At 37.8% G+C, this 27,363-nt stretch overlaps 2 protein-coding genes across 6 annotated transcripts; one reads left to right on the top strand and one right to left on the bottom strand.

Moving 5' to 3' along the window:
- The first annotated feature begins 5,170 nt into the window (after positions 1-5,170).
- Positions 5,171-11,687, top strand: LOC139871595 (acetyl-coenzyme A carboxylase carboxyl transferase subunit alpha, chloroplastic). Of its 5 annotated transcripts, none has more exons than XM_071859307.1 (12): positions 5,171-5,331; positions 6,210-6,592; positions 6,683-6,757; positions 6,869-6,976; positions 7,092-7,252; positions 7,821-7,935; positions 8,107-8,261; positions 9,137-9,188; positions 9,273-9,341; positions 9,450-9,527; positions 9,620-10,697; positions 10,801-11,255. In XM_071859307.1, exons 2-11 carry the CDS (start codon positions 6,251-6,253, stop codon positions 10,694-10,696), a joined length of 2,232 nt encoding a protein of 743 aa, XP_071715408.1. In that variant the 5' UTR covers positions 5,171-5,331; positions 6,210-6,250; the 3' UTR covers position 10,697; positions 10,801-11,255. The 5 variants fall into 5 exon arrangements, with proteins under 5 accessions (XP_071715408.1, XP_071715407.1, XP_071715406.1 ...); XM_071859305.1 differs by lacking the exon at positions 10,801-11,255 and adding an exon at positions 11,288-11,687 and having other exon boundaries at positions 5,172-5,331; positions 6,243-6,592; XM_071859304.1 differs by lacking the exon at positions 10,801-11,255 and adding an exon at positions 11,288-11,687 and having other exon boundaries at positions 5,172-5,331; positions 6,214-6,592.
- A 14,071-nt stretch (positions 11,688-25,758) lies between these two features.
- LOC139872705 (uncharacterized) lies at positions 25,759-26,849 on the bottom strand. Its single transcript, XM_071860631.1, has 2 exons — positions 26,403-26,849; positions 25,759-25,779 (listed from the first exon to the last, which is right to left on the bottom strand). Exons 1-2 carry the CDS (start codon positions 26,847-26,849, stop codon positions 25,759-25,761), a joined length of 468 nt encoding a protein of 155 aa, XP_071716732.1.
- Between the last annotated feature and the right edge of the window lie 514 nt (positions 26,850-27,363).

Below are 27,363 nucleotides of genomic sequence, written 5' to 3'. Positions count from 1 at the left end.
ATAATAGGCCAACAGTTTAAATCATGTATAACAGTAACTAGCATGGCAATAACAGTAATTCGTATGAAAGTAGCATGCAATCGAAAGCAAGTAGCATCATGCAGTAGTGAAATCATGTAATAGCATATGGCATATAGCAGTAACAGTAAGCAGCAGCATGCAGTAAGTTCAGCAGAAACACGTAAACTAGCAAGTTGTAGATTAGTCCTATTAGTGAATCCTACTCGGGTCGGTCTTAGACTCACTAATGCAACCTAATTCCCTACAACCAATGCTCTGATACCAAATGTGATGCTCCGTACAAAACCATCGTGTACGAATCATCAACAACAGGATCATTACAAAGTTAAGTACTATATGCTGTAATTAAAGAAGTTGCATTCACGATAAAAAGGTGATGTCATAACCGACATCAAATGTTTTACATTTCAAAAGCATGCTTCACTAAGTAGAATCAAATAAATAAGTGTACGTGACCCCAAAGGTCGTTACATAACATAGTTTCAAAAGTAAATAAGTTTGAATGCAAGATAAGTAGTCATGCGATAACAACTCTAAGCAGCGGGTTCTACAGCACGACTAGTACACAGCGGAAGCAACCTCAAGCACCTGAGAAATACATGCTTAAAAACGTCAACACAACGGTTGGTGAGCTATAGTTTAAGTATAACAGTATGTAAGGTAGGCCACGAGATTTCAGTGCTACAAAGAGCGTTTCAAAACAGTATGATAAAGTATATGTTAACCGTGGGCACTTGGTAACTAACTTAACGTTTATACCCCCTGAAAGTACACTTGGAAAGTGCGTATGTTTATGAAGTATTAAACACTCGTTAAATGCTAGCGCTACTAGCCCGAGTGGGGATGTCAAACCCTATGGATCCATATCTAAGATTCGCGTTCACGGTTCAAAAACCGATGATTAAACGTTACCGAGCTAAAGGGAATGTTTATGCCGTTGTATAACCCACACATATATAAGTTTAAGTACTCGTGCCTAGTATGTAAAACATAAAATCCGCATGTATTCTCAGTTCCCAAAATAAGTTAAAGTAAAAAGGGAATGCTATAACTCACAATGATATGTAGCGGTAAAGTAGTAGTCGGGAAAGGTGTGCAAGTAAATGGTCCGAAGTCCTCAACCTAAGTCAAATAGTACTAAGTCAGTAAATCGTCTTAATAGGTTTAAAAGTAGGTATTTAAGGTCTTAAGGGTCATCATAATTCATCATTAAACAAAAGGCGTAAGGTAGGTTTCGTTTATGAAAGTAGTTTAAAACAAAGTCTGACTTCAGTCAGTCACCACGGCCTCTACCCTTACTGAATTAAGGTGAGACCAGTGGCCATGGCTCTGTATGTGAGTCCCTTAAGTGTGGTAAAATTTACAGAAGCAAACTCGTCTTGGTTTGACCGTGGCGATGGTCTAAGTGCGAGTAGGTCAGAAATTTCTGCACAACGTTAAAGGACATAGTAACGATCGGAGGGCCATAAATCCTAAACCGTAACTCGGATTGAGACGAGTCCTATATGAAAAGTTATCTACTCGAAAAGTTCTATCTAAAAATCAAGGTTAGAACAGCCCAGGTCTACTGGTCTGTTCCAGAAGCATCAGGTCAGTAGGTTTTGGACAGAAGCAGTGAGTTTAAAAGGGTTCCGGTGGTCTTGGTGCTTGATGTTCATCATGGTTCTCATCCTTGATGCATATTACTTCAAGTGTACAACTCATTGATGTATCTACATCATCTTAACCAAGTCTTGACCATCATAACCCTAGTGCAAGTCTAAGACATGAAGCACAACTCACTTAAGAGTTGTATGAAGTTTGATGAACCAAAGTTACATCAAAGTCTTAGATCTAACACATACATGAACTTTAAAAGAAATATTGAACTATAAACTTGAAAGTTAACTAACTAATCAAGATCATAAGTAGTAGAACATAGTTCTTAGTTTGATCTTGAAGATCCAAGACTCAAAAGTCTAGATCCAAAGTTATATTTAAAGAAAACTTATTTGTGTGTTCTTGAACTTCCAAGGTTAACTTAATTTGTTCAAGAGATATGAGATCAAGACTAACTTGTAGTACTTGACCATATAAACTAACTACATGAAATTAAATTGCATAAATTGAAGAAGTAAACTTAAATAAACAAGAAAAGGTTCATGATTGTTCATACTTTAAAGATTCAAACCAAGGTTTGATCTTTAGAAAGTAAACTTTAAAGTTTACTTCATGAACTTCAAGTATGTCTTTCAACCATGAACTTTATAAACTTTGAACAAGTATTTAGTGGAGATCATAAACTAGAGAGTTTATGTCTTGTATGTTCTTGAAGATTCAAGATAAAAGAAGAATTAAACTAAGAAGTTTGATTCTTGAAAACATGCAAGTAAATAAAGATAATACCAACTAGTAATCAACACAAGTAACAAAAGATTATAACAATCAAAGAATGATGATGATTTAAGGGTGCTAGAAATCGGTTTTGTTTGAAGAAAAGAAGAGAAGTTTAAAGCTTGCTACTTACAACTTGAGAGAGAAATGAGAGAAGGAGTTTGAGAGCAAATGAATGTGTGTGAAAATGAGAGGATTTGTGAGTGAAGTAGTAAACAAGAAAATGAAACAAAACACTCCTAAAGGGAGCTTAGGGGCTGCAGTTTTTCAGCAGAAAATGGGGGGAAGGGAGAAGTTTTGTGGTCACTAGAATGTAAAGCTTCATAAAGGTGGTTAATGAATGGTCATGCATGGGGATAACAAGCTAACTAGATTCTTTCAAGTATTAAACTATGTAGTCTCCATCTAATTGATACTTACAAGTGTAGGACATGGGCTAACTAAGTCCATTAATAATGTAGGGTGGGCTTGGAAGTCCAATAACATGAGTCCATTACACTAACAAAGCCCAAGTTCAAATAAATCACAAGTTAAACCAATTAAAGCCCAAGTAACTAACTAATAGTCTTAGTTAATTAAAATGATTAATAAATTTAATCATGAATGTAAATAATATCTAAAAATATTATTCGTGAAAGTTCCGGGTGTCACAAAGACGTTTCGGGCACTTAAAAGTCAAGTACGGGCAATCATGGCAACATGTAAATGTAATAACGTACATTCGTTTAAACACGCGTATTAATAATAATAATTATTAATAAAATAACGTTGGAAATTCCAGGGTCGTTACACATATCGACTGAATAACTTCCTCAAATCAGCCCGAGCCCATTTTTCAGGGAAGTTGAAAACTAAAAACGAAGAGATGCCACTTTCATCTGAAGCAACCTGCTCGCTCACACCCGAACTAAACGATACCTTCTCCTTCTCCTTCACCCTATTATCCATTAGAGATGAGAATTCATAGTCATGTTGAAGATTATTAATAACCTCGATTTGTCTTCAAAATTTATTGGTTAATATGTTTAGGGGAAATAAAAAAAAAAAAAAGTAGGTAGGGAGTTTACAATGGTGAAGCAGTGGCTAATAGGTAGGAATTGAAAGAGGTAGGGATGGTGGAAAGTGGTGGTGAATAGGTGGAATTGAAAGATGTTGGAATTGAAACGGTGGTTAATAGGAGGTTTACGGTGGTGAAGCAATGAATTCAAAATAAAGTGGTTGACACATTTCCCAAGTCAGAGAAACGCATGCGTCCCATAGTTGTGATTTTTGACGTGTTGAAATTTTAATTAACCCAAAATTTAAGTGGAGATATTTTTGGTGATACATAACTTTTTTTAACAGCAATTTGGTGTCACACACGAAACCTCTACTCCCGCAACGCAATGTGCGAAAAGCGATTTTGAGTGGATTTTAAGGTCAGTGATAACCTTTTGTGCAATGTTGTAGACCTCGAGAGTCGGACTCTTGATCTCTAACAAAGAGTGTCAGACCACTCCCACTTGAGTTACAACCTATATATTTTTGATGATATTTTAAAATTTGATTTGAAGTTGTTTATGATAACAAATAAATAAATTAATATAAGTATTACCTTGCTAAATTGTGGTTGAAAGCCAACGAAGCATTGCTTCAACGACATCCCCTTCACCTTGTGTGTTGGGGCTAGGGGTTAGGTCATGGGTTCGAGTCTCACTATGCCCATACTATTAATTAATCTGCCCGAAATATGAATATCCAGATTGACCTCGGGGGGTTTTCTCCCGGATCCATTCAGGATTCAAACCCGGTCCGCCTGCCCCTCGGGATGGTTAAAGGATCGGGTTCATGTAATGCGATTCGGGTTTCCTCCCAAACGCGTGTGTGTGCAAATGATGAGTGTTGTTGAAATAAATGATACACTAATGCAAAGCTTGCCGTTCAAAAAAGGAAAAAAAATTGTGATTGAACAAACGAAATCAAACGCCTTCGCTTGATTTCGTGAGAAACATAACCGATGCCTTGTTCTGTCAATTTCTCACGCCGCGTGAATTTCGTCATCATCCGCCAAATATTTCCACGTCAAGCCACGCCCAAGTTTTGATGAATGTATGGATGAATTTTTGTGATTTCTTGTTGTTTTTAACTATCGGAAACTAAAGTTTTTCTATATATGTTGGTTTCTCTTCTATCAATCTGCATTTCCTATACTTGTTGGTGTCTCTTTTATCGACTCAGTTTTATATAATTTGGTGATGAACTCTGATGCTTGTTGGTTTCTTTTTTATAGATCTATGTTGACCGTGAATAATGGGATTTGGATTGTTGATAGAGAATAATGGATTGTAGATATAGCGACTTCCGTAATTTGATTTGGTAGTGGTGGCCCTGTAATTTGATTTGGTAGAGGATTAGTTTGAGGTATTTTTGTCAATACACAATTAGGAATATAATTGTGGTCTAATCAAACTATTTAGTGGTTGCGATTGAATAATGAGATTATATTATATCTAATGGTATTTGTTTTGCCAAATAATATAATGCAGATGTAGATTTTGATAACTAGAAACCCCAACGTAAATTTTAATCGTAAACACTTTACCTCACACGTGTGACCACACCCTACCTGGTGTGAAGTGAAAAGGGGTCTAACCCGGGTCCAAAATATAAGCCACTTATGGCTCGTTCACCCAACTTTCAACTGCCAAACAAATCATAGCTGGCTCAAACAAATCCCTCCGTCATAAGACACAATTGACTTACATAAACACAAGTACCCCACATAAGAATCATCGACTTCTTTGACATAAACACCCAGAAACACACTGACGATCTTTCCTATGTAAACCCCTCTCTCTCTCTCTTGTTCTTAATAAATTTCATTCCTTTTCATAATTTCTTCACCCCCAACAAAAATCTCGTCTACCCATCTCTTCAATTTCAGATCTTTGGCTCCAGGTACTCATTTGGGGTTTTCTTGATTCTTGCAAATTATGTTGCTTTTTTATGCTTTTTTGAGGTATTGACTGATTAATGCTTAAAAGATTGTTTTACTGATTTACTAATGATTGAGTTTTAGTTTGATTTGAATGTTTGATAGTGTAATGCTTATGTTTATACTGCTCGATTTGTTAAAAAAAGTTGTGGTTTTCTGCTAAATGGTTAGTGAATTAGCTTGATTTGGATGTTTGCTAGTGTACTGAATATGTTTATGCTGTTTAATTTTCTATATAAGCTGAAAATATGTTGTTTTGTTACTCGATTAATGAACTTGTCAAAGTTCTACAAGAATTAAGGTCCTTTTATTTAAGTTGTACTGATAAGGAGTACAAAGTTGTAGGTTATATTGATCCTTATAGATAAAGTACCTTGGTATTACATGAATTTGAGTTTAGTATGTTTCAGTTAATATTTTATTAACAAAAATTTGATTTAACGATATGCTTATATCATTTTTATACATATAAAGGCGGAGGCTTTATGAATGAAATAGGTCAAATATGATGTTGACTTAGAAATTAGAGTGATTATTATTCTAGATCGTTATCCTATGATTGGTGATCTAATCTGCAATTCGTTTGTTGGCGACCCATGTTTCATTTATGCTATGTAGATCGATGAATTAGGAATAGAATGGAATGAAATGAACAAGACTCGAATTTCGTGTCTTATTTATCATAATTTAACTTTGGTGAAATCTTTGGTAAACAAAACTGAGATTTGGTGGGAGTTCAACTAAACTGTTGACTTTTTGCTATTATCTATATATATTTAAAGCGTCTTTCATCTTTATGCGTGTTTTTCTCAATTCTTAGTAGCTGATTTTTTTTTGGCAGTTAGGGTGGAAATCTGAAGTTGTATTCTTTTAGGTCCATAGATGGCTTCTGTATCTCAGTCTCACGTTACCTATTCTGGGAGTTTGTCTTCTGCTATCTCGGCTTCTGATAATCTTCGGAGCTCAATTAATGGTGTTAATGGCGTACCTCTAAAAACATTAGGGAAAAGTCACGTGGGCCCAAGAAGAAGGGGATTGAGTATCTCTGCAAAAGTAAGGAAGGTGAAGAATCACGAGTACCCATGGCCTCAGGACCCGGATCCTAATGTTAAGGGTGGAGTTCTTAGTCATCTTTCCCCATTTAAGCCTTTAAAAGAAAAGCCGAAACCAGTTACCTTGGAATTCGAGAAACCGCTTATGGATCTACAGAAGAAAATCATTGATGTAAGCTTTGTTATCTGGTTATGATATGATCAAAAAATTTGTAACGATGTGTGGCAGATGTTTGATAATCTTGTTTTTTGATGTACACAGGTGCAAAAGATGGCTAATGAAACTGGTTTGGATTTCAGTGATCAAATCATCTCTCTAGAGAACAAATACCAGCAGGTGAAGTTATTGTGAAATTAATTTCATTTTAATATTTTTAATTTGAACTGTTTATTTATTGTTACGTTGCTGACTTGTCATTTCGGCTAACTATTATGTGTTTTTTTGCAGGCTCTTAAAGATCTGTATACACACCTGACACCAATACAGCGAGTTAATATTGCTAGACACCCTAATAGACCAACTTTTCTTGACCATGTCTTCAACATTACTGATAAGGTATGCTACTCGATGCTCTACATGTATTCTAGTTTTTTCTGTTGAAGTTTCAAATTTGTTAGTTTGAAGTAATTTATATAAAGTGTTTTTTTTTTTGTATTTTTGAAATGTATAGTTTGTTGAGCTTCATGGTGACCGATCTGGGTACGATGATCCTGCGATAGTAACCGGTATTGGAACAATAGATGGCAGACGATTTATGTTTATGGGTCATCAAAAGGGTAGAAATACCAAAGAGAATATTCAACGCAACTTTGGGATGCCTACACCTCATGGGTAATATATTTATATTGTTATGTTGACACTATCATATCACTGACAGGTGGCACCCCATAAGTGGTTCAAACTCGGTTATGATTTGTCCATAAAAGGTCAAATGAGTTATATTTGATTGATTGGTTACTATGGAAATCGCTAAAACAAAAATTACTTGACTTTGACCATTTTTGACCGACTAAATCGGACTTTGACCAATTAAGTTCAATTGGCCTGCTTCTAAAACGGATTAATTGGGGATTAATCCGGATTTTTACAACCATGGCCGAAAGTCACCCTAAATGTACTCAAACGGCATAAAACCATTTTTTAAACTGTTGTATTTTAGGACTTAATCATGCATTTATATCATAGTTTCTTAATCGTTTTTAAAATGTTAGGTATTTGTGAATGTAAGGAATAGACAACAAAAATCATTTACAGATCGACATTTTGACCCGTTACACAACCGTGCTGACCCACCCATTTGTCACCCCTGATGTTAGTATAAGATGCTTGTACACACACAGCTTTAGTACAACATGTTAGTAAAGTCCTTTTGTTATTTGACCTTAAATGTTTGTGACAGTTACCGCAAGGCTCTACGAATGATGTACTATGCGGACCACCACGGGTTCCCTATCGTCACATTCATTGACACTCCGGGGGCATTTGCAGATCTTAAATCAGAAGAACTAGGCCAAGTATGTAAAACCACGTATAAAAATAAATATTAATTAAAATCTACTGTGTTTTGGGTAGTTGAATTTTTCCTCTGCTTATTTAATATCAGAATTACTTTTAAGAAATGCGCATCGTCATCGATGATTGTTGTCGAAAGTGGTCAATCTAGTGGTTGATATATTTGTTTGCAGGGTGAAGCAATTGCGCACAATTTAAGAACTATGTTCGGTCTAAAGGTACCGATTGTGTCCATTGTGATTGGTGAAGGTGGCTCTGGAGGTGCTTTGGCTATTGGTTGTGCTAATAAACTGCTAATGCTTGAAAATGCAGTCTTCTATGTTGCCAGGTCAGTATAAAGCTTTATTCTTTTTTTTTAACAAATTTGAAACTTCAACAAAATTATAGGGTAGCTCACGTGTCTTTAGACACTTATGCTACCTTATTTCTTCATAAATAACTGTATATTGAAGACTTTTTAAACCTATAAGTCTAACCTGTCCACTTATTTAACATAAAAGCTGAAAAACCTACAAGCTCTATGTTGTATTGTGTAGTAGAGGTGGCAAAATGGCCGGGTTGTGTATGGTGATCAATAAGGATTATTTTTTGTATGGGTCAGTTGGGTTGACCGAACCACTATTACTTCATAATTTGAAGTTTTTATTGTTCTATAAATAGTTTAGTATGTAAATTATTATTTATTATACAAGTTAAATGATTTAATAATGATCTAATTTTATCATTAAATTATCTAGGAAGTTCCTATTCCTTTCCTATATTGTATAAAGTGTCCCGTTAAATTAATTTTCATTTTTCCCATATAAATTATTATGCACTTACTAATGTGATTCCCGTTAAATTTATTTACTTATACACATCGTATTGGAGTATACATTATTCATGGTAAAATTTCTATTTTATCAACTTTACTTGTATATTTTACTTCACATATCGGGATTCATGGTTCTTTCTGGTCGGAGGTCCCTAGGAAGCAGCCTCTCTTCTCTACAGTATAGGGAGGGACGACTTCCTCTACCTGGGGACCGATAGGTATCCGTGGGTGGAGGAATGACTTCCCTTTTACTTTAGGGTAGAGGAAAGGACTGTCTACATCTAACCTCCCCCATACTCCACTTTAGTGGAATTGGGTATTGTTGTTGTTGTTGTTGTTACTAATGTGATTACCATCCTCATAAACTTATTCAATGTTCGGTGATACAGCCCTGAAGCATGTGCAGCAATTCTTTGGAAGACTGCCAAAGCGTCCCCAAAGGTGGTGAAATAGTTCTTGTGTGTATCTATTTATTTATTTGTACACAAAATACTTTAAATTGTTATATTTTTCCTTTTTTTGTAGGCTGCCGAGAAACTTAAGATCACAGCTAACGAGCTTTGCAAGCTACAAGTTGCTGATGGCATCATCTCTGTAAGATTTTGAATCATTCTTTTTTTATTTTTTATGCAATATAATATAAATTTAAAAATATAATCTAATTGAAAGTGGATTGGCTAACCTTTCTAATGATATATGCAGGAACCACTAGGTGGTGCACATGCAGATCCACACTGGACCTCACAACAAATAAAAACCGCTATCCTTGAGTCAATGAATGTGAGTGTACAAACTCGTTTTTTTTTTTAATTAAATCGACATCATTTTATACTTAATCCATACTAACACAAATGATTGTATTATATATATAGGAGCTTCAAGCTATGGGAACAGAAGAACTTTTAAGACACCGAATGCTCAAATTTCGCAAGATCGGCGGGTTCCAAGAAGGACTACCCGTTGAGGCCGAAAAGAAAGTCAACATGAAAAGGAAAGAGGAACCGAGACCCGGACTTATTTCTGACAAAATGTTGCAGGGTGAAGTTAATAAACTAAAGGAGCAAATCATGAAAGCAAGGGAATCATCTTCGATAGCTCAAGATATGGATCAAAATGGGTTGATTGAGAAACTCAAAAGAGAAATTAATTATGAGTTTTCTGAGGCAGCTAAAGCATTGGGGATCGAAGAAAAATTAAGCAAAATGCGTGAAGAATTTGCGAAAGCGGAGACCGAAGAGTTGACTCCCGGTCAAGTTGAAAATCTTGAGAATCTAAAGAACGAGTTTAATGACAATTTAGCAATGGCTCCAAACTATGGGAGGTTGAAGTACAAGCTAAGCTTGTTAAAAGAAATAACCGAAGCTAAAGTCTTTGCTGAAAATTACAAAAAGACCCTTCCGTTGAAGTCTAGGGTAAATGAAAAGTTCAAACAGGTTTTGGAAAAACCTAATTTGAAACAGAAAATTGAGGGACTGAAAGAAGAAATTGAAAAGTCGGGGGTGTCTGCTATCGAAGAATTTGATCAGGACCTGAAAGAAAAAGTTCTTGAAATTAAGGAAGAAATTGAATCTGAATTTGTCAACGCCCTTGAATCTTCGGGTGTTCATGTGGCTTCAAAAGTTGGTCAGACTTCAATGTCGGTAATCAAGGCTAAAGTTGATGAACTTAATTCAGAAATCAATCAAATAATTCAAGATGTGATTGAATCAACCCCGGATCTGAAGAATAAAATAGAGATGTTGAAACTTGAGGTAGCAAAGGACAAAAATACCCCTAGCGAGGAATCAAAGGAAAAGATTGCGGGTTTGGAGCTGGAAATAAAACAAGGTGTTGCTGAGGTCATGAGTTCTGCAGCCATTAAAGATAAATACGAACAATTGCAGGCGGAACTTGCGGAACTTTCCGGAGGATCTGATGGAAGTTTGATCAAGGAACCGACATATGCATAAAGTAAGTTTTCAACTATAAAGGACTAATATATTTCCATCATTAGTTATTCGAATATGAACTTTGTTCATCTTTTTTAACAAATTTACTTTTGCTTCATTTCTAGTTTTCAGTTGTACTTTATGGGTATTTGGATTTGTGTTCTGGAACTAATCGGCCGATTATTGTTGTCTGACGTTTTTTTATGTTTGGCTAAAGAGATTTTGTTTCTGATTATTCATGTTCTAGATAACGGGTATGAAACCTGCAACAAATTTGATAATGTAAGTGTGAAATAAAAAATTTCTGTTTTCCCCTTCTAAAACTTGAAAGCAATATTTTTCATATTACCTTAATCAAAACTCTTGATTAAAAAGTAATCAGAATCAGTATTTAGTGTCCGGTTATTACAACGTGCAACAACAAGCGCGCTGTCATACACTATTTTCTGCCGTCGGTTTTATTTAAAGTCACATAAGATATAATAATCAGTTGTAAATCGCACGTCTAAACGCCCCTTAGAAGTGATGACTATCACTGATGTGAAATGTATTGGTACATATTTATATCAGTTTACCAAAGAGATCTATTTGACGGAATCTTTACATTGACAGTTAGCAAGATATGTTAAAACTACTACAGTGCATTGTGGAGCATGGATTAAGGTGGCGTGATCTCGCCTGTCTCGACTGACACCGCGATTAGGTACCATAAGTCAAATTTGGTAAAGGTTTGCGGATCAAAGACCTGGCCGCTTTGAAAGTTTGTTGTTTCGGTTTATTTTATGACTAAAGAAGATTTGTCAAACTTCTTCTATATGGATTATTTTTTACATGGTTAAAAAGATTGGTGATTTAGTCTTTTTTTGTTTGTTTGATATCTTCCCTATGGGTAGAGCGCAACGGCCATTTATTATGACACTAGTACATTAGCAGGCAGCATATGATGTGAATTTTGCTGATTCCCTGGGATTGGAATGCCAATTAATAATATGTTCTAGATGTGCTTATATAACGTCCCGATGACGATCAGCGTTATCTCGGTCCCACAATTCAATCATTAACTATACATGAATATTTTTAAATAAACATTGCATTTATTTATTGAAAAAAGATTATCCAAAAAAGAAATTCAAACATTTGTAAGCTTTAAAGACAAATCAAATGTAATAAATGTGTACTCAAAATGTCAACCAACACCCATAGTAGATGGGCAAAAAAACCGGATCCAGATCCGATCCGGTGACCCGATCCGGAACCGGACAACAGCGAAACCGGACACAGCAAAAACCGGATCCGGATCCGAGATCCGATCCGGTACGACCGGGATCCAGATTTTCAAAAAAACCGGATTTTTTCCGGATATAAATCGGATTTTATCAGATCCGGTTTTTCAAAAACTAGCCGTTTTTTTTTTTTTTTTTTTTTTTTTTTTTTGCAGTTTCAGCCTTTTTGAGTTTTTTTTTTTTTTTACCATTTTAACCCCACAAAGTCCATTATAAATACATGGTAATGCTTTGATTGAAAATGCACCAACAAACATTCTCATATTTATTTCTAAATCACTAAATATTCTCTAATCTCTAGTCTACTTATCCCATAATGGATAATTCACAAGCTTCTGTTTCCGGTTCCGCTTCCGTTGGAACATCTTCACAAGGCTACACTACGGCCGATATTGATTACAAAAAAGAAACAAAGCGAAAAGGGGACGTTTGGTCCAAATTCGAGTTGTGTGTAATGAAGGATGGTGCGGAAAAAGCTCGTTGTACACAATGTATGAAGTTCATGGGTGTTTCGGGTAATACAACGTTAAGAAAACATCTTGACAAAAGTTGTAGTGCAAGGCAAGACCCGAGACAACAAACAATGCGGGCCGATGGTTCGATTTTTGAATACGATGCCGAAGCTCTTCGGCAAGATTTGTCAAGGTTTGTCATTCAACAAGCGCTTCCTTTCAACCACTTCGACAATCCAAGGCTTACAGAGCTAATTCGGAATCGACTACAACCGCGATATAGCAATGTAAGTCGTTCTACCTTAAGACGTGACGCCTTTAAATTATGGAAAAAAACTAAAACTGAAATAATTGAAGGTTTTCGAACATATAAACATAGGGTTTCTATAACTTGTGATGTTTGGAGCGCACCACATGGAACGGCAAATTCTTATTTAGCCGTTACCGCTCATTGGTTTAATCCCGATTCGTGGCTTTTAATGAAACGTGTTATCAATTTTAAAATATTTGGTTATCCACATAACGGTAATAATATAAAAAAAGCGTTACAAGACACTTTAGAAGAATATAATTTAATCGATAAAGTTTTTACAATTTCGCTAGATAATGCATCTAATAATGATGCGGCCATGAGTGAGTTAAAAATTGCACTTAGACCGATTTTAAATGGTGCATTTATTCATACACGTTGTGTTGCTCATATTATAAACTTGGGAGTTCAAGATTGTTTAACTTTTTGTTCTTCATTAAAAGAAAAATTTAGAAGATTATTAGTAACGATTTATCGTACGAGTAACGCACGACATCATAACTATAAGGCTTTTGTTAAAGATTGTCATGGCACTTGGTTAGGTCCTTATTTTGATAATAATACAAGATGGAATTCTACTTGTTTAATGTTCGAAAATATTTTACGTCAAAAAGAAACGTTAATCGCTTTTAATAGAAAACTACTTAGAAAGGGATTTTCTGAACCAATTAGTGACGACGAATGGGATGACTTGGAATCATTAACAAGTTTTTTACAAGTTTTTAAAGAGGCATCAACAATGTTATCGGGTGTTTATTACCCAACTAGCGTACTAGTCTTAGAACAATTTTATATAATGACGGAAAAAATATGCGAATTTGCGAACTCAAATAATGTTATTTTTAGACAAGCGATTTTTCATATAAGAAAAAAACTAAAAAAATATTTTGGAGAGATACCGAAGGTATTTTTATGTGCGGCCGCACTTGACCCACGATTAAATTTTAATGGGGTTGAACGATTGATGACAACAATATATACCAACTTTGATTGTGTGCATGGTGTTTTTGATGCCGAACCCAACTACCTTTTGAACCAAGTACACGCTTTTAATGATGTTTTTGAGAATATGTTTGGTATTTATGCAACAAAATATGGTCGACAATCAAACCCAATTGTTGACCAACCCGGATCATCTTCTCGAAGGAGCCGAGACCTCAAAATAAGTCTTTTTAACTTGGTACGTGAAGACGCTTCCAAACGCGCACGAACATCGGCACCCACAAGCGAGTTGGGAAATTATAAGATGGCAAACTTTGCACTAAACATGAGTGAAGAACAATTTAACAACCTTGACATTTTAAAATGGTGGGAAACAAAACAAGACACATATCCAATATTAAGCATTATGGCTCGTGACTTATTTACCGTTCAAGCTTCAACCGTAGCTTCCGAATCGGCATTTTCTTTGAGTGGTCGAATTATATCGGAAAGAAGGTCAAGACTTACCCCCCAAGCTGTGAAAGTATGTGTATGTTTGAAAGATTATTTGGATGGGGTAGATAGGATACAAGATCAAACTTCATTAGAAGGTCCGTTATATAACGACATTGAAGAATGTATAGAGTTTGAAGAAAATTTAGCGGGATTATCACCTACAACAACCGAAGAGAATTCCGACAATGAACTAAACCAAGTGGATGAAGGTGACTATGAACCGTTTGATATGGACCAAACCGAAATGAATGTATCGGGTTACCAATAAGCTTACCTTTCTCTAGTTGATGACCCCGCTTTTGAAGACTACGATCGAAGGCACCATCCTCAACGCGCTCAACAAGATAACACATTTGGGTCATTTGACGACTAAAGTATAACGGGTGATGGCCATGCCGAAGCTCGATATACTTTAGTCTTAATACATTATTGGGTGATGGCCATGCCGAAGCTCGAAATGTATTAATTATAATTGTATTGTTCGAATAAAAGTGTTTTTATTTTTATTATTGTATCGTTCGAATAAAAGTGTTATTTATATAATTGTATTGTTCGAATATTGTTATTTATATTATCTATTGTGTTAAGCAGTTGAGCATTATAACTTTTCTTTATACCGATTATATTATTGTTGTCAAACGTTAAAAAAAATAGAACCGGTAAAAATATAATTCGCAAAATCGAATCCTAGTCCAAGAAAAATCCGAAAAAATCCGATCGAGATCCGAAAAAGAACCGGTTCCGAAAAAAATCCGAAAAAAATCCGACGCCGAGAACCGGAACCGGATCCGGAACCGGTTCCGAAAAATCCGGACAAAAAAATCCGGTTTTTTTTTGTCCGAATCCGGTTTTTTATCCGGTTTGTGCATCTATACCCATAGTAATAAAATGTATAAAAACTGAATGCAATATTAATAAGTGTTTAAACAAAATCCGTGACACAATATGCAGACTCTCTAGTCAACAGAAGCACATGCAAAGCAATTAAGTACCTGAGAATAAAATGTAAGACCCGTGTAATTATTGTACATAATGTTTGTATGTGTAATTATATGACTAGAGTTGTGGAGTTCATGTTTCATACATTTAAAAAGGGGAAATCATTGCTGAACTGGGGTCTGCGCGCCGCGCAGATGAGGCGCGCGCCGCGCAACACGGCTGCCAGCTATTCTTTGTTTTTATTTAAATTTAAACGTGGGTATTTTGGTAAATTCACATCAAGGCCGAGTTTAATGCTTGGTTCAGTAGTTTGGGAGCTCATTTACTCCCTTGTTCACCAACCTTATCACCTCCCAATTTATTTTAGTGAGAGAGTGAGTTTTAGAGAGGGAAAGCTCACTTTGAAGAGGAAGAAGAGGGTTTCTTGCTAAAGTCCAAGTTCTAAAGTTGTTCATCTCGTCATTTGCTACATTTTGATAGTTGTGGTATGCCTTAACTTTCAATTCTTGTTTTGATTTCGTGTATGGATTAGGGTTTGTGTGGAGATGAACATTAATACCCATTTTTGGGTGAATTGGGTGTTCTTGGGTAAATTGGGTCATGTAGGCTCAATAATGGGTTAGCTAGGGTTTTAAAAGTATTAATTGTTGTCATGAAACCCTAATTGGTTAATAATTGTTAGAACACCTTAAGGAAGAGTAAATGGGTGTGATTTGGGTATAAATGACCCAAAATGGGTGTATTGACTTTTATTGAGTCAAATGGGTCAAAATTGGACCAAGGTTGTTAAATGGTTGTGTTTTGTGATAAAACCTAGTGATCTAATGTGTAGGAAGGCCTTGAGTGCCAAGCGTTAGGGTTTTTGTTGAAAATGACCCAATTTAGGGTTAAGTGTCCAAATGGGTCAAGATGACCTAGGATGGTGTGGGTTGTAAGATTAGACCAAGTTGATTGATTATATGCTTGTGAAAATAGGTACGTTACCTCGGAACTCAAGCTTGGTTTAATAATCACCGAAGGCATAAGGTGAGTGGAATGATTATGCGTATGTGTATATAATGTATTTATTTGTGTCGTATGAATGTGGCATTGTCGCGTTGCTTAAGACACCACATTGTAAAGAAGTGGATGTCGCGTTGTTTAAGACACCACATGGTAAAGAAGTGGATGTCGCGTTGTTTAAGACACCACAATGTATTGGAGTGGATGTCGCGTTGTTTAAGACACCACCCATCGTATTGAATGGCATGTGGAATCGTCGCGTTGTTTAAGACGCCACATTGGAAAGGGTGAGTGAGTCGCGTTGTTTAAGACATCACCCGGGGGATTAGTGACTACGCGTTGATTAAGTAGCACTAACGGATGTTATGAACTCCAACGGTCTTGTATGTACCGTTTCCCTTGTTCGAATTGGTTAACCAAGGTTGCGTGAGTTATGTATTGAAAGTATTTATTTATGAATCGTATGCTTTTGTATTATTAGCTACTTGTGGATTTGCGGTTTATGGTATATGCATAATATTGTTGCATGATTGTCGAATTGTTAAACCGAGTATGATGTTGTGTAAGTGATGCAAGTAAGTAGATTATATATGTGTATGTATAATTATTGTGCTCACTAAGCTTTGCTTACCCTCTCGTTGTTTACCTTTTTTATAGGTTCGTGTGTGGATAAGGGTAAGGGCATTACCTTGGATTGAGTTTCCCGCTTTGATGATTAGGAAGCGCTTTTGGTTATGGCTTGGAGTTTGACCGAGACTTGGGTAGTTTAACCCCAAACACCATGCTCGTTGTGTCGTTTGGCAATTAAACTTTTTGTGGTCGAAACTCTCATTTGTATTAAACTTGTATTTTTACACTTAATGGCATTTTGGGCACGTGTGGGCCCCACTTTGTAAAACTCGTTCATACCTTAGTTATGTGCTAGTTTTACATATATTAACGTACGGTTAAAAGCGTTTCGGTCAAATGTGTCGGGAAGCACCTCATCTTTTTCGCATTAAAGCGCACCGGGGACAGCCAGCTTTTGCGCGGCGCGCAAGGGCATTTGCGCGGCGCGCAGATGGTCAGTCAGCAAATTTTTTTTTTGCCACGAATTTACAATGGTTTTTGTCGTGTATTGGGTTGGGATGTTACAAGTGGTATCAGAGCATGGTCTAAGGGATTTAGGTGACTTGAGATAGGCGCCTAGACTTAGACTTTTGTGTGCGTATTGTGCGGGACTTGTAGGACTTTGGGTCGGACCGGGTCTTGGTTAGTACATAGGTTTATGTGAACTAATCATGCATTATTGGTTGTGTTGTATAGTAATCATCGAGCGAAATGGACATTGTACTAGCGCGTTAGCGCGACGTGCTCGCGTAGTAATGATTAGCTACCCTTACTACGGGTGCAAATCGTGTCAAACAAGCGATGTACGATGATCGTCGAGCAAGATGAGTATTGTCATGTCTTTCGTTTCGTTATTTAATCTATTCCGTTTTATAGAATGAGGACGCGAAACGGACACGACACCGAACTTGATAATGGGGGCACGAGCGAGGACCCCGAGTTCACGGCCAAGGTTGAGGCCATCTTTGAACGCCAAAAGGCGGAGTTTCGCGAAGATGTTAAGAAGATGTTTTTAGAGACGATTGACGAACACGTCGTCACTATGGTTAAGGAGCAAATTAAGATTGCTCTTCAAGAAGAAAATGTGGGAAGACGAGACTTTTTCTTCAAGAACTTTAAGGACGCTCAACCTCCTACTTTTGAGGGCGATAGGGACCCACTCAAGAGTGCCCGATTCATCTCTGATATGGAGGGGGCCTTCCGTACTTGTGAGTGTCCACCCGATAAGAAGACTAGGTACGGTTGTAGCATGTTAAGGGGTGACGCGAAATTGTGGTGGGATGCTAAGATCCAACTTTATGGTGAAGAACAATGTATGGACTTCACTTGGGATGAATTTAAAGCGGAGTTCTTCGATGAGTACCGAACTTCGGCCGATCTTACAAGGCTTAAGGACGAGTTACGCACCTTAAGGCAAGGGTCGATGGACTTGAACACTCTCAAATCCGTGTTCTTGTCCAAGACGCAATTTTGCCCGGAGTATGTCGGGAATGATAAAATGTTGAAAGAAGACTTCTATCGAACCTTGAATGACAGTTATCAAGAAAAGATTAGCGTAAATGTGGTAAAGAGCTTCGATGAGTTGTTTAATATGGCGAAAGGGTTTGAAGCGATTGTGTTGAGGAAGAGAAAGTTTGAAGGTTCTAGTCATTCAAATTTTTCAAGCAAGAAGTCAAACTTTTCAAAGAATGGTGCAACCGAGAGTGTCGGAAGTGTCAAGAAAAGTGCGCCGGGAGAGTTTCGTTATACTTGCCATAATTGTGGGCGAAAGGGACATATGGCCCGTGATTGCACCAATCCCTCTACTACACCCAAGTTTACTTGTTTCAATTGCGGTAAAGAAGGGCACAAACGGCCCGAGTGTCCCGAGTTGCGTAATGACAATGCTAAGCGGATAGAGAAGGCAGCGGGTACGGCTAGGGGTCGTAACTACTTGATGTCTAATGAAGAAGCTAAACAATCCAATGAAGTCGTTTCAGGTACTTTCATGGTTAATTCTAATCCGGCTCGAATACTTTTTGATAGTGGTGCTAATTTGTCTTTCGTATCTCCAAGATTTGTGCCTAAGTTAAATAAACCGCTAGTAAAGTTGAGTCGTCCGGTAGAAGTTGAAATAGCGGATGGCAAGACGGCGCTAGTGGTTGATGTGTGTAAAAATTGCAATGTTGTGTTTGGCGCCGAAAGTTTCGAAATTGATCTTATTCCGATGACTTTGGGTGATTTTGATGTTGTCGTTGGTATGGATTGGCTCGATCGTTATAGAGCCGATATTGCATGCCACGACAAGTTTATTCGTGTAAAGACCCCAAGTGGGGGAGAGATGATTATTCATGGTGACAAACGAAGGAGATCGGTGCCGATATGCACTTTTGCTCGGGCACGACGTCACGTTGTTACCGGTGGTATGGCTTTCCTTGCTCATGTTGTCGACACTCGTAATGAGCCACCACCAATTCGTGAAATTCCGGTAGTTAATGAGTTTGAAGATATCTTTCCGGATGAGTTACCGGGTGTTCCGGCGGAAAGACAAGTCGAGTTTCGCATCGAGTTGGTTCCGGGGGCTACCCCCATTGCTAAAACTCCTTATCGTTTAGCACCAACGGAGATGCAAGAGTTATTGAATCAAATTCAAGAATTACTCGAGAAGGGTTTTATCCGACCGAGTGCTTCGCCATGGGGCGCTCCGGTCTTATTTGTGAAGAAGAAAGACGGTAGTATGCGTATGTGCATCGATTACCGTGAGTTGAATAAAGTGACGATCAAGAATCGTTATCCGTTACCTAGGATCGACGATTTGTTTGATCAACTTCAAGGCGCAATGTATTTCTCTAAGATCGACTTACGGTCCGGCTATCACCAAATGCGGGTCCGTGAGGAAGATATTGAGAAAACGGCTTTCCGAACGCGTTACGGGCATTATGAATTTGTGGTTATGCCCTTCGGTCTTACGAATGCACCGGCGGCATTCATGGATCTTATGAACCGGGTGTGCCAACCTATGTTGGACAAGTCGGTTATTGTGTTCATTGACGACATACTAGTCTATTCGAAAAGTATGCACGAACATGAACGTCACTTGCGCGAAGTTTTGAAGACGCTGAGGAAGGAGAAGTTGTATGCTAAGTTCTCTAAGTGTGAATTTTGGCTAAGAGAGGTTCAATTTCTTGGTCACATTGTGAACGAAAGCGGTATCCAAGTGGATCCGGGGAAGATTGAGACGGTGAAGAGTTGGGGACGACCGACTACGCCCACGGAGATCCGAAGTTTTCTCGGATTGGCCGGTTATTATCGTCGGTTTATCCAAGACTTTTCTAAGATTGCTTCTCCATTAACCAAGTTGACGAGGAAGAGTGCTAAGTTCAATTGGGAAAACGAGCAAGAAATTGCTTTTCAATTATTGAAAGAGAAGTTGTGTCAAGCTCCGGTGTTAGTGTTACCGGAAGGCGTCGAAGACATGGTGGTTTATTGTGATGCTTCCTTAAATGGGCTCGGGTGCGTTCTTATGCAACGGGGTAAAGTCATTGCTTATGCCTCTCGACAACTAAAGGAACACGAAACGAGGTACCCGACTCATGATCTTGAAATGGCGGCGGTTGTGCATGCGTTGAAAATTTGGCGCCATTACTTGTATGGTGTCAAGTGTACGATATATTCGGATCATAAGAATTTGAAACACCTTTTTACTCAAAGGGATTTGAATTATCGTCAACGTAGATGGATGGATGTGGTGAAAGATTATGATTGTGAGATACTTTACCATCCGGGTAAGGCGAATGTGGTCGCGGATGCGTTAAGTCGAAAGACTCAACATCCGGCGATACGTATAACATCGTTACGTTTGATTATCACTAACGACTTTCTTGAAAAGATGGGTGAAGACCAAATAGAGGCTTATGTTCACGATAAGCACACGGAACGAATTGTGGGCCAATCGGAGTTTATTACTATGGGTCCGCGGGGTTTGTTGTCCTTTCAAGGAAGGGTGTGGGTGCCTAAGACGGGTGATTACCGACGGGTGCTACTCGATGAAGCACATAAGTCGAAATATTCCATTCATCCGGGCGCGACGAAAATGTATCATGACTTGAAGAAAGATTATTGGTGGCCGGGCATGAAACGCGATGTTGTAAAATACGTTGAACGATGTGTTACTTGTTTGCAAGTTAAAGCCGAACATCAAAAGCCGTATGGTAAGTTGCAACCGTTAGAGATCCCGAAATGGAAATGGGAGCACATTACCATGGACTTCATCACTAAATTACCTAAGACGGCGAGAACTCAATACGATTCGATTTGGGTTATAGTGGATCGGTTGACGAAAAGTGCTTTGTTTCTTCCCATTAAAGAAGCAATATCGTCGGAGGCCTTGGCTAAGTTGTTTATCAAGGAAGTGGTCTCGCGACATGGCGTTCCTATATCTATTATTTCGGATCGAGATACCCGTTTTACATCTCGATTTTGGGAAAAGTTTCACGAAGATATGGGTACACAATTAAAGTTGAGCACGGCGTATCATCCTCAAACGGACGGTCAAACCGAACGTACGAACCAAACTTTGGAAGATATGTTACGGGCGTGCATTATCGATTTCGATGGTAGTTGGGATGAGCATCTACCTTTGGTGGAATTTTCGTACAATAATAGTTTTCATACTAGTATCGGGATGCCACCGTACGAGATGCTTTATGGTCGAAGATGTCGAACTCCCATTTGTTGGGGAGAAGTGGGACAAAGGGAAATCGGGAATACCGATTTGGTTCTAGAGACGAATAACAAGATTGATATTATCCGGGAGCATTTGAAAAGGGCTCAAGATAGGCAAAAGTCGTATGCCGATAAACGTAGACGAACGATCGAATTCCAAGAGGGCGACATGGTTATGCTTAAGGTCTCGCCATGGAAGGGTATTATTCGATTTCGAAAACGGGGAAAGTTAGGTCCTCGGTTTATTGGACCGTTTAAAGTTTTAGCTCGTGTTGGTGAAGTTGCATATCGATTGGAATTGCCCGAAGAGCTTGCGGGGATCCATAACACGTTTCATGTTTCCCACCTCCGTAGGTGTCTTGCGGATGATTCTTCATGGATGCCTCTAGAAGAAATTGAGCTAAACAATAAGTTGGAGTATATTGAAGAGCCGATTGCCATACTTGATGAGAAGGTCAAACGATTGAGACATAAGGAGGTTAGGACCTACAAAGTTCAATGGCGACGGAATAAGGGTTCCGAGTTCACTTGGGAACCTGAAGAGTTTGTGTTGGTTTATCTTCCCGCTTGTCATGCGGCATGGATTGCGAGGACGCAATCCGAATAAGTGGGGGAGAGTTGTAAGACCCGTGTAATTATTGTACATAATGTTTGTATGTGTAATTATATGACTAGAGTTGTGGAGTTCATGTTTCATACATTTAAAAAGGGGAAATCATTGCTGAACTGGGGTCTGCGCGCCGCGCAACACGGCTGCCAGCTATTCTTTGTTTTTATTTAAATTTAAACGTGGGTATTTTGGTAAATTCACATCAAGGCCGAGTTTAATGCTTGGTTCAGTAGTTTGGGAGCTCATTTACTCCCTTGTTCACCAACCTTATCACCTCCCAATTTATTTTAGTGAGAGAGTGAGTTTTAGAGAGGGAAAGCTCACTTTGAAGAGGAAGAAGAGGGTTTCTTGCTAAAGTCCAAGTTCTAAAGTTGTTCATCTCGTCATTTGCTACATTTTGATAGTTGTGGTATGCCTTAACTTTCAATTCTTGTTTTGATTTCGTGTATGGATTAGGGTTTGTGTGGAGATGAACATTAATACCCATTTTTGGGTGAATTGGGTGTTCTTGGGTAAATTGGGTCATGTAGGCTCAATAATGGGTTAGCTAGGGTTTTAAAAGTATTAATTGTTGTCATGAAACCCTAATTGGTTAATAATTGTTAGAACACCTTAAGGAAGAGTAAATGGGTGTGATTTGGGTATAAATGACCCAAAATGGGTGTATTGACTTTTATTGAGTCAAATGGGTCAAAATTGGACCAAGGTTGTTAAATGGTTGTGTTTTGTGATAAAACCTAGTGATCTAATGTGTAGGAAGGCCTTGAGTGCCAAGCGTTAGGGTTTTTGTTGAAAATGACCCAATTTAGGGTTAAGTGTCCAAATGGGTCAAGATGACCTAGGATGGTGTGGGTTGTAAGATTAGACCAAGTTGATTGATTATATGCTTGTGAAAATAGGTACGTTACCTCGGAACTCAAGCTTGGTTTAATAATCACCGAAGGCATAAGGTGAGTGGAATGATTATGCGTATGTGTATATAATGTATTTATTTGTGTCGTATGAATGTGGCATTGTCGCGTTGCTTAAGACACCACATTGTAAAGAAGTGGATGTCGCGTTGTTTAAGACACCACATGGTAAAGAAGTGGATGTCGCGTTGTTTAAGACACCACAATGTATTGGAGTGGATGTCGCGTTGTTTAAGACACCACCCATCGTATTGAATGGCATGTGGAATCGTCGCGTTGTTTAAGACGCCACATTGGAAAGGGTGAGTGAGTCGCGTTGTTTAAGACATCACCCGGGGGATTAGTGACTACGCGTTGATTAAGTAGCACTAACGGATGTTATGAACTCCAACGGTCTTGTATGTACCGTTTCCCTTGTTCGAATTGGTTAACCAAGGTTGCGTGAGTTATGTATTGAAAGTATTTATTTATGAATCGTATGCTTTTGTATTATTAGCTACTTGTGGATTTGCGGTTTATGGTATATGCATAATATTGTTGCATGATTGTCGAATTGTTAAACCGAGTATGATGTTGTGTAAGTGATGCAAGTAAGTAGATTATATATGTGTATGTATAATTATTGTGCTCACTAAGCTTTGCTTACCCTCTCGTTGTTTACCTTTTTTATAGGTTCGTGTGTGGATAAGGGTAAGGGCATTACCTTGGATTGAGTTTCCCGCTTTGATGATTAGGAAGCGCTTTTGGTTATGGCTTGGAGTTTGACCGAGACTTGGGTAGTTTAACCCCAAACACCATGCTCGTTGTGTCGTTTGGCAATTAAACTTTTTGTGGTCGAAACTCTCATTTGTATTAAACTTGTATTTTTACACTTAATGGCATTTTGGGCACGTGTGGGCCCCACTTTGTAAAACTCGTTCATACCTTAGTTATGTGCTAGTTTTACATATATTAACGTACGGTTAAAAGCGTTTCGGTCAAATGTGTCGGGAAGCACCTCATCTTTTTCGCATTAAAGCGCACCGGGGACAGCCAGCTTTTGCGCGGCGCGCAAGGGCATTTGCGCGGCGCGCAGATGGTCAGTCAGCAAATTTTTTTTTTGCCACGAATTTACAATGGTTTTTGTCGTGTATTGGGTTGGGATGTTACATAAAACATACGAGTAAACTGTCAACATAAAAATGTTGGTGAGTTACAGGTTTAATGTAACGAATTGTAATAAATTAGACCACGAGATATAATGTTTAAAAACGTATAAAATGACTATTTCATCTTCCGTGAGCACTCGGTAACTTAACTTGTCTCATTTTATTTACCCTTGAATTATGTAATAGACACTGAACATGTGTATCTTCTACGAAGTACTAGACATTCCGTTAAAAACTAGCGCGGCTAATGGGGCGGCCAGACCCAGTAGATCTATCTATACGATTCGCGTTTACCAGCGTCATAAGCTAGTAATTAAAAGTTACTAAATTAGGGAATATTTTTGTTCAATTCACAATGAATAATTTATAATGATTTGTCACTTGTGTCCAACATGTAAAAATAAAAAACATGCATTCTCATCACAAAATATTTGAAGAATTTAAAAAAGTGGGACTATAACTCACATTGAGTGCACTTGACGAATAAACACGTACACAAAAATAAAGAGATCAAGAATGATCTGGACTCCAACTCAATATAATAAAGTATGTCAGAATATAATCTAACTTAGGTCGGGTCATAGCTTGATAGTCCTAGTGCTTGAAGTGAATTTAGAATTCTGTATCAAAATGTTTGATTAAGTTAAAGTATTACGCGTAGTTTCTATTCTTAGTAAGTTTCCATTTTCTAGTAAGTTTCTATTTTTTGAAGAGTTTCTATTTTAGGAAAGTGTGTATTTTTTTTGGAAAGTTTTCTTAGTTAGAAAGTCAACTCAAGTCAATCAAACAACAACAACAACAACAACAACAATACCCAATCCCACACTTGTAGGGTATGGGGGAGGTGAGACGTAGACAATCCTACCTCTACCCTAGGACAAAGAGAAGTCATTTCACCACCCCGAGTGAAACACTCACAAGGGTAGGGAAAGTCCTCCCTCTCTATGTTCGACGGATAAAGAGATTGCTTGCAACGGACCTCCGGCCAAAAAAAAAAAAAAAAAAAAAAAAAAAAAAAAAAAAAAAAAAAAAAAAAAAAAAAAAAAAAATGCCAACGCCATGAAAATGGTGGAACGAATTTCCATGGGTTTTAAAATGTTGCCTGGAATTCGATTTAGGCTCTAAGCGACAGTCAAGTCGCCAATAATTAGACGCTTGCTGATGGCTCCCGAAACAGCGCCGTAAAAAAGAAAAAAGAAAAACGTACCTTAGAGTGTACTGCGGAGCACAGGACGAATAAAGTAAAGCTGCATTAAGTGAGAAATAAACATATATGTCCACATACAGATAAAAACACAACATAGCAAGCCATTCTATAAGAATTAACATACAAACATACATAAAACAGTATCAACCCAACAAGCATACATACGGGAAAACCAACATACGCATACATAGATATAAAACATACAAACATACGAATATACATACCAACATACGGATATACATACAAACATACGAATATACATACAACCAAACATATAACTATACATACATATAAACATACAACCATACATAAATACAAACATACATAAATACATAAATACAATCAAAGACAAGCAGAAAAGCAAAACAAGCGAACATACAAACAACCAAACATAAACTTGCGAACAAAGTTAAATACATACATACAAACACGAACATCCATACATACACAAAGAAACCCACATGTCCAAACTTACACCATCGATGCATGGGTCTAGAGAAAAAAAAAAAAAAAAAAAAAAAAAAAAAAAAAAAAAAAAAACCAGCAAAGAGCAAAGAGCAGAGTGAAAGAAGATACCCACACAGACCCACAAAACCACAAACACACAAACAAAACCAAAAAACCTACTCGTCTATTCTAATTCTAGTCCTCCACGCAACCCTATCAGAGGTCATGTCCTCGGTCAATAAGAGCTCCTTCAAGTCTAGCTTTATCCTATCTTCCCACCTACGCGTAGGTCTACCCCTTCTTCTTACGCCGTCAACCGTAAGTGTCTCGACCCTCCTAACAGGGGCAGTAGGAGGTCGTCTTCTCACATGCCCAAACCATCGAAGTCGTTCTTCTCTAAGCTTGTCGATGATGCTTCTAACTTTCAGGTTCTCCCTAAAAACACTATTAGGAATCATATCTAACATGGTTTTACCACATGTCCACCTAAGCATCCTCATCTCTGCCACCTCCATCCTCCTCTCTTGTGCTTTCGTCATAGGCCAACACTCTGATCCGTATAACATGGCAGGTCTAATTGCCACCTTGAAGAATTTCCCTTTCAGCTTAAGGGGGATCTTCTTGTCGCATAAGACTCCAGTCGCTGCTCTCCACTTCACCCACCCTACCTTAATTCGGTGCGACACGTCTTCATCTATCCTCCCCGATTTGTGTAGCACCGAGCCCAGGTATCTAAACGAAGTTTGTGGATGCAAGATCTGGTCTCCAATACAGATGTTCACTCCATCACTATGTTCATCAACATTCCTATCAAAATCGCAACTAAGATATTCTGTCTTTTGTCTACTAATGTATAGACCGTTACTTTCTAAGGCCACCCTCCATTGCTCCAGCCTTCTATTAAGCTCCTCCTTAGAATCCGAAACGAGCACAATATCATCGGCAAAAATCAGGCACCAAGGGATGCATTCTTGTATCCCTCGAGAAAGTTCATCAATGATCAAAGCGAAAAGGAAAGGGCTAAGGGCCGATCCCTGGTGCAGGCCTACTTCTATTGGGAAAACTTCAGTATTTCCCACCGGTGTTCGAACACAAGACTTCGCCCCTTCATACATATCTCTAATAACATTAATATACCTACTCGAGATACTTCTGCCCTTAAGGGTCTTCCAAATCAAGTTTCGTGGCACGCAATCGTAGGCCTTCTCTAAGTCTAAGAAGACCATCTCTAGGTTCTTTTGCTTTTCTCTATACTTCTCCATAAGGTTCCTAATAATATGGATTGCCTCTATCGAAGAGCGCTTTGGCATCAAACCAAATTGGCCTTCTCAAGTCAATCAAAGTCCAACGAAAATCAAACAAGAAAGTCAATTAAAAGTCAACTTCAATCAACCTAACTTAACTCTGATATTTAATGTATAAAAGTTTTAATATCATATGTTATAATATTATTTAATATAATATTTATATTTGATTTTTTATAACATAAGCTTAATTAAATTAAATTGATTTAATAACTAATAATTTATCATAAATTTAATTGATATAATAGATATAATATTAGTATCAAATTCTAAATTCTATATACATGGGTACTAAACATGTGAACCAAAAAGTATACTCCACTAA

This window comes from Rutidosis leptorrhynchoides, chromosome 10 (genome assembly GCF_046630445.1).
Source record: "Rutidosis leptorrhynchoides isolate AG116_Rl617_1_P2 chromosome 10, CSIRO_AGI_Rlap_v1, whole genome shotgun sequence".
NCBI classification, from domain to species: domain Eukaryota; kingdom Viridiplantae; phylum Streptophyta; class Magnoliopsida; order Asterales; family Asteraceae; genus Rutidosis; species Rutidosis leptorrhynchoides.
This window is presented reverse-complemented; position numbering and strand designations above follow the sequence as displayed.

Coding starts and splice junctions, on each gene's coding strand:
- LOC139872705 (XM_071860631.1), bottom strand. CDS start 26,849: ATGTATGAAGGGGCGAAGTCTTGTGTTCGAACACCGGTGGGAAATACT. Junction 25,780..26,402: donor ACGTGTCGCACCGAATTAAG/GTAGGGTGGGTG, acceptor TTTTTTCTCTAG/ACCCATGCATCGATGGTGTA.
- LOC139871595 (XM_071859305.1), top strand. CDS start 6,251: ATGGCTTCTGTATCTCAGTCTCACGTTACCTATTCTGGGAGTTTGTCT. Junction 7,253..7,820: donor GGGATGCCTACACCTCATGG/GTAATATATTTA, acceptor TGTTTGTGACAG/TTACCGCAAGGCTCTACGAA. Junction 9,189..9,272: donor CTGCCAAAGCGTCCCCAAAG/GTGGTGAAATAG, acceptor CTTTTTTTGTAG/GCTGCCGAGAAACTTAAGAT.